The sequence below is a fragment of the Oncorhynchus gorbuscha genome, linkage group LG26 (genome assembly GCF_021184085.1).
Source record: "Oncorhynchus gorbuscha isolate QuinsamMale2020 ecotype Even-year linkage group LG26, OgorEven_v1.0, whole genome shotgun sequence".
Lineage (NCBI taxonomy): Eukaryota > Metazoa > Chordata > Actinopteri > Salmoniformes > Salmonidae > Oncorhynchus > Oncorhynchus gorbuscha.
The window spans coordinates 19,000,682-19,011,770 of NC_060198.1; the positions used below are offsets into that span (position 1 = coordinate 19,000,682).

The 11,089-nt window shown below is 43.5% G+C and overlaps 1 protein-coding gene across 1 annotated transcript; it reads left to right on the plus strand.

Annotated features, from left to right (window-relative positions):
- Nucleotides 1-5: 5 nt before the first annotated feature.
- On the plus strand, nt 6-4,489 carry LOC124015792 (zinc finger protein 664-like). Its single transcript, XM_046331260.1, has 2 exons — nt 6-865; nt 2,776-4,489. The coding sequence occupies exons 1-2, from the start codon at nt 460-462 to the stop codon at nt 3,744-3,746; spliced, it is 1,377 nt and encodes a 458-aa protein (XP_046187216.1). The 5' UTR covers nt 6-459; the 3' UTR covers nt 3,747-4,489.
- Nucleotides 4,490-11,089: the final 6,600 nt, after the last annotated feature.

Here is an 11,089-nt window from a genome sequence, read left to right on the forward strand (position 1 = left end):
AACAGACTAGGTCTATACTGCTCCTACATGGTGTAACAATACATCACGTAGATGTATATAATGAACAGACTAGGTCTATACTGCTCCTACATGGTGTAACAATACATCATGTGGGACTTTAAGGCAATGCTGTTACACTGGTGAGTAAAAAGATTCCCAGACCGCAGATGGCAGTCTGGGAATTTAAGGCAATGCTGTGAGTGTGACGTATAATCTAGTGGACGGAACGCTTCTTTCAACTGCAGCAACAGTTAGTCAGCCACCTCCGTAGCTTGCTAGACAAAATAGACGAACCAATAAAGCTCGTTAGACGCTTTATTGTATATAATCCACTGTGTTTAAACCCCACTTCTGTCGTCTAGTTAGTTATCCGATTTAATTTCATATTTACGGTGTTGTAGTTATTATTCAGCTAGCGGGCTGGTTAAGTTAGCATTAGCCTAGCTAACATCCTCGACCATGAGCTCACTAAGCTACTGTCCTCCTGAAGACGATCAGGTCTGCTTGACGGAGAAAGAGGGTCTGTGGCTAAACGTTATCGTGAAAGAGGAAGAGGAGGAAGTCATAATACAAAAACATGTAGAGGGTGAGGGTGTTACAGTGAAAGAAGAAGAGAAAGACGTTTCAGTGAAAGAAGAGGAAGATGCGTTCAGAGTGAAAGAGGAGGATGTTACTGTAAAAGAAGAGGAGGAAGAGAAAGAGGAGGATGCAGTTTTTGGAGTGAAAGAGGATGAGGGGGAGATGACTGTCACATTGGAAGAAGAGGGGGATGAAGAGGAGGAAACTGAATATCTGGGCTCGGTATCCCAAAGGCATGTTAAGGCATCCAATAGTTCTAACGAAGAACGGTTTCTGGTTAACACCAGTAAGTACTGTCTTAAAAACAGAGGCATAAACTCTGCAGTTGTTGAACTGATGTGTGTTGTTAAAGGGGAACTATGCAATTGTGTTTATTTATAGTGTGTTTATTTATAGTCATTGATTCTTGAAGAATATAACGCATGCCTCATGAGTTTCGTTCAACTGTCGTACCACATCAGAACCCAAAATAAGCTTTTTTTTTACTCCAATGTTTAGAAACAATGTAAACCAGCACTGTATAGCCTCAACATGGTTAAAACTATAATGCTGATATCATGGATGGTCAGTCCTTGCATCCGTAGGTCTGTCTGAATTTGAGACTAGTTACATTTCTCCAGCCCCATCCATCTTATTACCAAAACAGTGGTGGAATGACAGCTTTGTTATTGTTTGAACTGCAGATTGGTTGATTGATTGTGTGGCTTTTTTCAAGGGGCAACATAGGATTTAGACAGCAACAAAATGGCTGCCCTGGGACTTGGTTTGGTAAACAGCTGAGGGATGGGGGCTGGAGAAATGTAACCACTTTCACATTCATAGAGAAAGCTATTGTAGCATCCGTAACCCAAAACCTAGAGAAGTTCAGATGTAACAGTTATAAGGTTGCTTGACAGTTGCTGGACCCAGGTTTGAGTCCAGCTCAGGACTACCCCTTGAATTGACTACAATATAAATACAAGGACTGGTCATCCAGAAGGTCAAAATTATAGTTTTAAGCAAGATTTCAAGGCCAAACAGTGCTTGTTTACAAACAATGGCGTTATACGAGCTTATGTTTTGGTATACTACACTGAACTAATAGTATGTAGTATATACTCATTACGTATGTAGTTAAAGTATACTACAATGAACTAATAGTATATACTCATTAAGTATGTAGTTACAGTATGTTAAAGTTAACTAATAGTATGTAGTATATGCTCATTGAGTATGTAGTATACAGTATGTTAGTATGGGTATTCAAACACAGCTAATTCAAACACAGCTATTTGCCTTTTTTCAATTTATTTTTAATGCCATTACATTAAAGGCGAAACATACCTACATTCCATAACATCTATGAATTGTTTGAAACCTTTGTTTTAAACCCTTCTCAAAGTTGGTGCCTTGCCGGATTTGTATATATATATTTTTTAAATAAAACACTACAATGACTTTTACCGGTGCTCGACCAGTCGGCGAAAGCCCACGTCATCCACGACAGAGAACGGTTGATTGCCAGGGGAAGTGAATTACATTTTCTTGGCATTAATGGATTTGATAAGATGGTTGATTCTGTCAGGGGGAGTTGTAGGTGAAGTTATGGGTCCTACAGTAGGTTAATGTTGTGTTATGTTAACAATAACACGCAGGACATTCAAACGAGCGTTACAATTATAATCCAATAGTAGTGTTAAATTCACTTGTATTCAACCTGTAAATGGAGAATGGTGGTGAATTAGTGAATAAACACAGAGCATAATGTACGTTTCCTTGACTAGCACTCCTGATCTTGCGCTAATAGTGCGCTGTAGTATTCAGAATACATTGTGAAAAAATAAAATCTTCGCTCATCATTTTTGCTGCATGCAGTTATACTACATCCATAACTAGCGGTTTCCTCATTAGTGGGGAGGAGTTTCTGCAATCAAATTGTGTGCGCATTGCCCTCGTGCTGCAATTTTAGCAAACACAGCAAGGGGCCTATATTGGAGACCAAAGTTGTCTGGTACACTGCTTGGGATTTCAACAACTTTAATCATTTATTTCTAGTTACCACTAATGTGAAAACCAGACAAAATATGACATGTTGCTAACTTGATTGTCTTAATTGTCAAGTAATTTAACAGACGTCAATTGTTGTACAACTTCATGGGTATGCTCTGGGCATCACCTTTTACCTCGAATTAACAGTGTACTTTGTCGTTCACACAGGAGAGAGACGTGACTATCGTGGATCCTCTGGGGAGCCTCAACAACATCATGATGCTGGCGAGGCAGAGAAGAGTCTCTCCAGATCAGAACACCTCAAGAAACACCTGCAGAGATCCACAGGGAAGAAATCTCACTGCTGCTCTGACTGTGGGAAGAGATTCAACTCTTCAGTAAAACTTAAAATACATCAAAGAATTCACACTGGAGTGAAACCATATAGCTGTAGTCAATGTGGGAAGAGTTTTTCTACATCTCGCTATCTAACTATACACCAGAGAACACACACAGGAGAGAAACCTTTTGGCTGTGATCACTGTGGGAAGAGTTTTATTCGGCAACAAACCCTGAAATCACACCAGAGAATACACACTGGAGAGAAACCTTACAGCTGTAATCAATGTGGGAAGAGTTTTTCTACATCTAGCTATGTAACTATACACCAGAGAACACACACAGGAGAAAAACCATATAGCTGTAATCAATGTGAGAAGAGTTTTACTTGGCCAGACAGCCTGATAGTACACCAGAGAACACACACAGGAGAGAAACCTTGTAGCTGTGATCAATGTGGGAAGAGTTTTACTACATCTAGCCTGCTGACTTTACACCAGAGGACACACACAGGAGAGAAATCTTGTAGCTGTGATCAATGTGGGAAGAGTTTTACTCGGCCATACAACCTGATAGTACACCAGAGAACACACACAGGAGAGAAACCTTGTAGCTGTGATCAATGTGGGAAGAGTTTTACTACATCTAGCCAGCTGACTTTGCACCAGAGAACACACACAGGAGAAAAACCGTTTAGGTGTGATCAATGTGGGAAGAGTTTTACTAGATCTAGCTATCTAACTATACACCAGAGAACACACACAGGAGAGAATCCTTGCTGTAATCAATGTGGGAAGAGATACTCTGATAAAAGATCTCTGACTAAACATCAGAAAATACATGAAGGAGTTGTTTCATGATATCAATGAAATGTCACAATGTAGAATGTTTTAACATTGTAGTAACAGTATTCTAATGATGTCAGAATATAGAATGTTTTAACATTGTAGTAGCAGTATTCTAATGATGTCACTATAGAATGTTTTAACATTGTGGGAGCAGTATATTAATGAATGTCAGAATGTTGAAGCCTAAATGTTTGCCCCTTGTTCAATTGATATTAGTTACTAAGGATATTGCAGGAGTTTCTTCTTGAAATCAGATATGTCCTTGTGAGGACAACTTGGTTGCTGATTGTATCAAGGGTGGGCAGTCAAAAAGATTAGTGTAGCCAGTTACCATGGCTACCACAATTACCATGGCTACCACAATTTATTTTGACTGCATGTTTTTCCGTATTGGAGATGAGTTTTGTTTGGGCTCGTCCCAGTGTTCTAGAAGCTAGTGAGTTTTAGGAAGAAGAGAGTTCTAGAAGCGAATGAGTTTTAGGATTCTATAGTAAGAAAAATGATTTTAAAAAATAATACTATTGTATATTATTATTTAGAAATGTGTTTTTTCTTGTTTTTAATCTTTGACAGCCAGTAGACACCATGTTTATATTGTAGAAGGTGAAGCATTGTAGTAGATTAGTAGTAGATTTGTAGTAGATTATAATTATAAACTTTTCCAAGAAAAATATAGGATATATTTGTTGTATTTTGTTTTGAGGTTGGACTTGAGCTCGTTGGCACATATAGACATTACATTACATTAACATTTAAGTCATTTAGCAGACGCTCTTATCCAGAGCGACTTACAAATTGGTGCATTCACCTTATGACATCCAGTGGAACAACCACTTTACAATAGTGCATCTAAATATTTTAAGGGGGGGGTGAGAAGGATTACTTTATCCTATCCTAGGTATTCCTTAAAGAGGTGGGGTTTCAGGTGGCTCCAGAAGGTGGTGATTGACTCCGCTGTCCTGGCGTCGTGAGGGAGTTTGTTCCACCATTGGGGAGCCAGAGCAGCGAACAGTTTTGACTGGGCTGAGCGGGAACTGTACTTCCTCAGTGGTAGGGAGGCGAGCAGGCCAGAGGTGGATGAACGCAGTGCCCTTATTTGGGTGTAGGGCCTGATCAGAGCCTGGAGGTACTGAGGTGCCGTTCCCCTCACAGCTCCGTAGGCAAGCACCATGGTCTTGTAGCGGATGCGAGCTTCAACTGGAAGCCAGTGGAGAGAGCGGAGGAGCGGGGTGACGTGAGAGAACTTGGGAAGGTTGAACACTAGACGGGCTGCGGCGTTCTGGATGAGTTGTAGGGGTTTAATGGCACAGGCAGGGAGCCCAGCCAACAGCGAGTTGCAGTAATCCAGACGGGAGATGACAAGTGCCTGGATTAGGACCTGCGCCGCTTCCTGTGTGAGGCAGGGTCGTACTCTGCGGATGTTGTAGAGCATGAACCTACAGGAACGGGCCACCGCCTTTGATGTTAGTTGAGAATGACAGGGTGTTGTCCAGGATCACGCCAAGGTTCTTAGCGCTCTGGGAGGAGGACACAATGGAGTTGTCAACCGTGATGGCGAGATCATGGAACGGGCAGTCCTTCCCCGGGAGGAAGAGCAGCTCCGTCTTGCCGAAGTTCAGCTTGAGGTGGTGATCCGTCATCCACACTGATATGTCTGCCAGACATGCAGAGATGCGATTCGCCACCTGGTCATCAGGTGCATGTCGTCTGCATAGCAATGATAGGAGAGACCATGTGAGGTTATGACAGAGCCAAGTGACTTGGTGTATAGCGAGAATAGGAGAGGGCCTAGAACAGAGCCCTGGGGGACACCAGTGGTGAGAGCGCGTGGTGAGGAGACAGATTCTCGCCACGCCACCTGGTAGGAGCGACCTGTCAGGTAGGACGCAATCCAAGCATGGGCCGCGCCGGAGATGCCCAACTCGGAGAGGTTGGAGAGGAGGATCTGATGGTTCACAGTATCGAAGGCAGCCGATAGGTCTAGAAGGATGAGAGCAGAGGAGAGAGAGTTAGCTTTAGCGGTGCGGAGCGCCTCCGTGATACAGAGAAGAGCAGTCTCAGTTGAATGACTAGTCTTGAAACCTGACTGATTTGGATCAAGAAGGTCATTCTGAGAGAGATAGCGGGAGAGCTGACCAAGGACGGCACGTTCAAGAGTTTTGGAGAGAAAAGAAAGAAGGGATACTGGTCTGTAGTTGTTGATATCGGAGGGATCGAGTGTAGGTTTTTTCAGAAGGGGTGCAACTCTCGCTCTCTTGAAGACGGAAGGGACGTATCCAGCGGTCAGGGATAAGTTGATGAGCGAGGTGAGGTAAGGGAGAAGGTCTCCGGAAATGGTCTGGAGAAGAGAGGAGGGGATAGGGTCGAGCGGGCAGGTTGTTGGGCGGCCGGCCGTCACAAGACGCGAGATTTCATCTGAGAGAGAGGGGAGAAAGAGGTCAGAGCACAGGGTAGGGCAGTGTGAGCAGAACCAGCGGTGTCGTTTGACTTAGCAAACGAGGATCGGATGTCGTCGACCTTCTTTTCAAAATGGTTGACGAAGTCATCTGCAGAGAGGGAGGAGGGGGGAGGATTCAGGAGGGAGGAGAAGGTGGCAAAGAGCTTCCTAGGGTTAGAGGCAGATGCTTGGAATTTAGAGTGGTAGAAAGTGGCTTTAGCAGCAGAGACAGAGGAGGAAAATGTAGAGAGGAGGGAGTGAAAGGATGCCAGGTCCGCAGGGAGGCAAGTTTTCCTCCATTTCCGCTCGGCTGCCCGGAGCCCTGTTCTGTGAGCTCGCAATGAGTCATCAAGCCACGGAGCGGGAGGGGAGGACCGAGCCGGCCTGGAAGATAGGGGACATAGAGAGTCAAAGGATGCAGAAAGGGAGGAGAGGAGGGTTGAGGAGGCAGAATCAGGAGATAGGTTGGAGAAGGTTTGAGCAGAGGGAAGAGGAGAGAGTAGCGGGGGAGAGAGAGCGAAGGTTGGGACGGCGCGATACCATCCGAGTAGGGGCAGTGTGGGAAGTGTTGGATGAGAGCGAGAGGGAAAAGGATATAAGGTAGTGGGAGACTTGGAGGGGAGTTGCAATGAGGTTAGTGGAAGAACAGCATCTAGTAAAGATGAGGTCGAGCGTATTGCCTGCCTTGTGAGTAGGGGGGGAAGGTGAGAGGGTGAGGTCAAAAGAGGAGAGGAGTGGAAAGAAGAAGGCAGAGAGGAATGAGTCAAAGGTAGATGTGGGGAGGTTAAAGTCGCCCAGAACTGTGAGAGGTGAGCCGTCCTCAGGAAAGGAGCTTATCAAGGCATCAAGCTCATTGATGAACTCTCCGAGGGGACCTGGAGGGCGATAAATGATAAGGATGTTAAGCTTGAAAGGGCTGGTAACTGTGACAGCATGAAATTCAAAGGAGGCGATAGACAGATGGGTAAGGGGAAAAAGAGAGAATGATCCCGATGCCACCACCCCGCTGACCAGAAGCTCTCGGGGTGTGCGAGAACACGTGGGCGGACGAAGAGAGAGCAGTAGGAGTAGCAGTGTTATCTGTGGTGATCCATGTTTCTGTCAGTGCCAAGAAGTCGAGGGACTGGAGGGAGGCATAGGCTGAGATGAACTCTGCCTTGTTGGCTGCAGATCGGCAGTTCCAGAGGCTACCGGAGACCTGGAACTCCACGTGGGTCGTGCGCGCTGGAACCACCAGATTAGGGTGGCAGCGGCCACGCGGTGTGGAGTGTTTGTATGGTCTGTGCAGAGAGGAGAGAACAGGGATAGACAGACACATAGTTGACAGGCTACAGAAGAGGCTACGCTAATGCAAGGAGATTGGAATGACAAGTGGACTACACGTCTCGAATGTTCAGAAAGTTAAGCTTACGTAGCAAGAATCTTATTGACTAAAATGATTAAAATGATACAGTACTGCTGAAGTAGGCTAGCTGGCAGTGGCTGCGTTGTTGACTTTGTAGGCTAGCTGGCAGTGGCTGCGTTGTTGACACTACACTAATCAAGTCGTTCCGTTGAGTGTAATAGTTTCTACAGTGCTGCTATTCGGGGCTAGCTGGCTAGCTAGCAGTGTTGATTACGTTACGTTGCGTTAAAAGAACGACAATAGCTGGCTAGCTAACCTAGAAAATCGCTCTAGACTACACAATTATCTTTGATACACAGACGGCTATGTAGCTAGCTATGTAGCTAGCTACGAACAAACAAATCAAACCGTTGTGCTGTAATGAAATTAAATGAAAAATGTGATACTACCTGTGGAGCGAAGCGGAATGCGACCGGGTTGTTGAGTGCGGAAGTTCTATTCAGTAGACGTTGGCTAGCTGTTGGCTAGCTAGCAGTGTCTCCTACGTTAAGGACGACAAATAGCTGGCTAGCTAACCTCGGTAAATTAAGATAATCACTCTAAGACTACAAGCTCTAAACTACACAATTATCTTGGATACGAAGACAGCAAAGACAACTATGTAGCTAGCTAACACTACACTAATCAAGTCGTTCAGTTGAGTGTAATAGTTTCTACAGTGCTGCTATTCGGTAGACGGTGGACGTTTGCTAGCTGGCTAGCTGCTGGGCAGATAGCAGTGTAGACTACGTTAGGACGACGAAATACGAAGTTGCAATAGAAGTGCTGACTGTTTCACTTTGTTGTCCTCTTTCTTTTCCTTTTTCTTCTGTCCTTCTTTTGTCCTTATTTTGTCTTCCTTTCTTCTGTTAACTAGATATTTTTTGTTGTTATTCTTTGTAAGCTAGCTAGCTTCTTCCAGGAGAGTCCCTAGCAACTGCTTAGCAACAAGTAAACAATTCTGCTAGCAATTCAGCTAGCTAAGATAACTGTACAATTTTATGAAAAATAGTTAATTTTTCAAAAGCCTGTCTTTTTTAGTTTGTTCCTTGTTTTGTCTTCTATTGAGTCTTGCAGTTCTCTTGATTTTTTTTCGATGTACTTCACTCTAAAAAAACATTTAAATCTCAATATATACAGGAGCTCATTTTTCAGCAGCTGCTCAATTTAGAACTTTAGAATTAGAGTATATATATATATATATATATAGCTTGTTAGCACCTAGGATGCACTTGTTAGTCAGTATGTGTTACACCTGTGCAGGCTTGTCCATCTCGTTAGTAGGAAGGTGTTTCACATGAGCTGGTCCAGGTTCTATTTAAGAGTGTCTGGCCCAGTGCTCCAGTTGTCTTGATAGATGTGGAGAGTCTCCACCTTTTTGGTGTGCTTCCTGTCTTTAAGTTTGGTGTGGGTTTTTCTTTTGTTTGCCTCTTCGTGGGCAGATTTAGTGGGTCTCATGGTGGATGTCTTTTAGGTCCCAGTTGTTGTTACTAGTCAACTTTCAGAACCCCTCGTAAAACCCCATCTGTTTATTTGTGGTTGTTGTCAGTGACTATTTAGTCTTTCAGTTATTATTCTGTTTTTTTTATACTGTTTGTTGTAGTAAATATTTCTGTTTAAAAAAATTAAAAATCCAGTGAAGCCATTGAGTTGCATCCATGTCTGAAATGTACTATATAAATCAAACTTGACTTGAACATGTTGCAAAACTATCCCAGTGACTGAAAAAATCAACAGACTCTTGCAGAACCAATGAACAAATGTGCAAAAGCAACACATCTTGGTTGGCCTTATTATGAAAAACAGTATGAATTAATCTTCCACTGTCAAACTAGTGAATGGTATGTAAGTTTCGTATCAGTTTTCAACCAACCAAGTGTATTTGTTGAAGATGAAACAGATCATTCCCACTTTTCCAGCCTGCTGAAGGTGTGGTGGTAAACACCACCCCCGGCTCTACCAGGGGCTTGAGGTGGTCTCCCACAGCTCTGCTTATGTCATGTTCTGTGGCCTTGCCGTTCCATTTCTTGACTGCCCCTGCAACACATTTAGTCATATTATATAAAACACAAACGAATGTATATGGAGTATCTATGGCTTCAGTTACACCTGGCACCTAAATGTGACTTATATCATCTGATCACTCCAAGCTGCATTAGGTTCCTTTGACAGTCTGGATGCAGCCAGGCCACTGAATATAAATAAGCAATGTAAAGAGGTGGGGTGAATGAGTGGGGAAAAGTACATTCTACACAAATTACCTTCATAATAACAAAGAACAAATGTGTGTGCCTGAGGGGAAATTAACTTTCTTATTGAAAAAAATGGGTGAGAAATTACACCAAAATCTGTAGACAATTTGCACTGCTGCTGATCTCCACAGCTTGATGTTGCCACCACCATGCTTCACCCGAAGTTACCAATTTTCTCCAGACATGACACATGACTTTCAGGCCAAAGAGTTCAATCTTGGTTTAATCAGACCAGAGAATCTTATTTCTCATGGTCTGAGAGTCCTTTAGGTGCCTTTTGGAAAACTCCAAGTGGGCTGTCATGTGCCTTTTACTGAGGACTAGCTTCCGTCTGGCCTCTCTACCACAAATGCCTGATTGGTAGAGTGCTGCAGAGATGATTGTCCTTCTGGAAGGTTCTCCCATCGCCACAGAGGAACTCTGGAGCTCTGTCTGAGTGACCATCTAGTTTTTGGTCACCTCCCTGACCAAGGCCCTTCTCCCCCGATTGCTCAGTTTGGCCGGGCAGCCAGCTCTAGCAAGAGTCTTGGTGGTTCTTAGGCCGCCCCATCCCGCATGCGGGATCGTGACTACAGCCTCAAGCTCATTACCATAACGCAACATTAGCGATTTCTGAAAATTGCAAATGAAATGAAATAAATATGCCTGTCCTCAAGCTTATCGTTTTCTTAACAATCCTGTCGTCTCAGATTTTCAAAATATGCTTTAGAACCAGAGAAAATCAATAATTTGTGTAAGAGTGGTGATAGCTAGCTTAGCATTTAGCGTTAGCATTTAGCACGCAACATTCACAAAAACCAGCAAAGGGATCAAATAAAATAATTTACCTTTGAAGAACTTCAGATGTTTCAATGAGGAGACTCTCAGTTACATAGCAGATGTCCAGTTTTTCCTGAAAGATGCTTGTGTAGGACACAACGTTCCGTTTGTTACTATGCATTTGGCTACCGAAACTAACCGAAAATTCAGTCACCTAAATGTCAAACTTTTTTCCGAATTAACTCCATAATATCGACTGAAACATGGAAAACGTTGTTTGAATCAATCCTCAAGGTGTTTTGTCATATATCTCTTCATTGAAATGCCTTCCCTGGAAGCGTGCATTCTTCTCTGATTCGGATGGAAAAATACTGGTACCTGACTTTTGCGCACCAATTTCCACGCAGACACCGTGCGGGACACTTGGTAATTGTAGGCTCTTTATGGTCAATCTTCCAATGATATGCCTACAAATACGTCACAATGCTGCAGACACCTGGGGGAAACGATAGGAAGTGTCCGT

Coding starts and splice junctions, on each gene's coding strand:
- LOC124015792 (XM_046331260.1), top strand. CDS start 460: ATGAGCTCACTAAGCTACTGTCCTCCTGAAGACGATCAGGTCTGCTTG. Junction 866..2,775: donor ACGGTTTCTGGTTAACACCA/GTAAGTACTGTC, acceptor TCGTTCACACAG/GAGAGAGACGTGACTATCGT.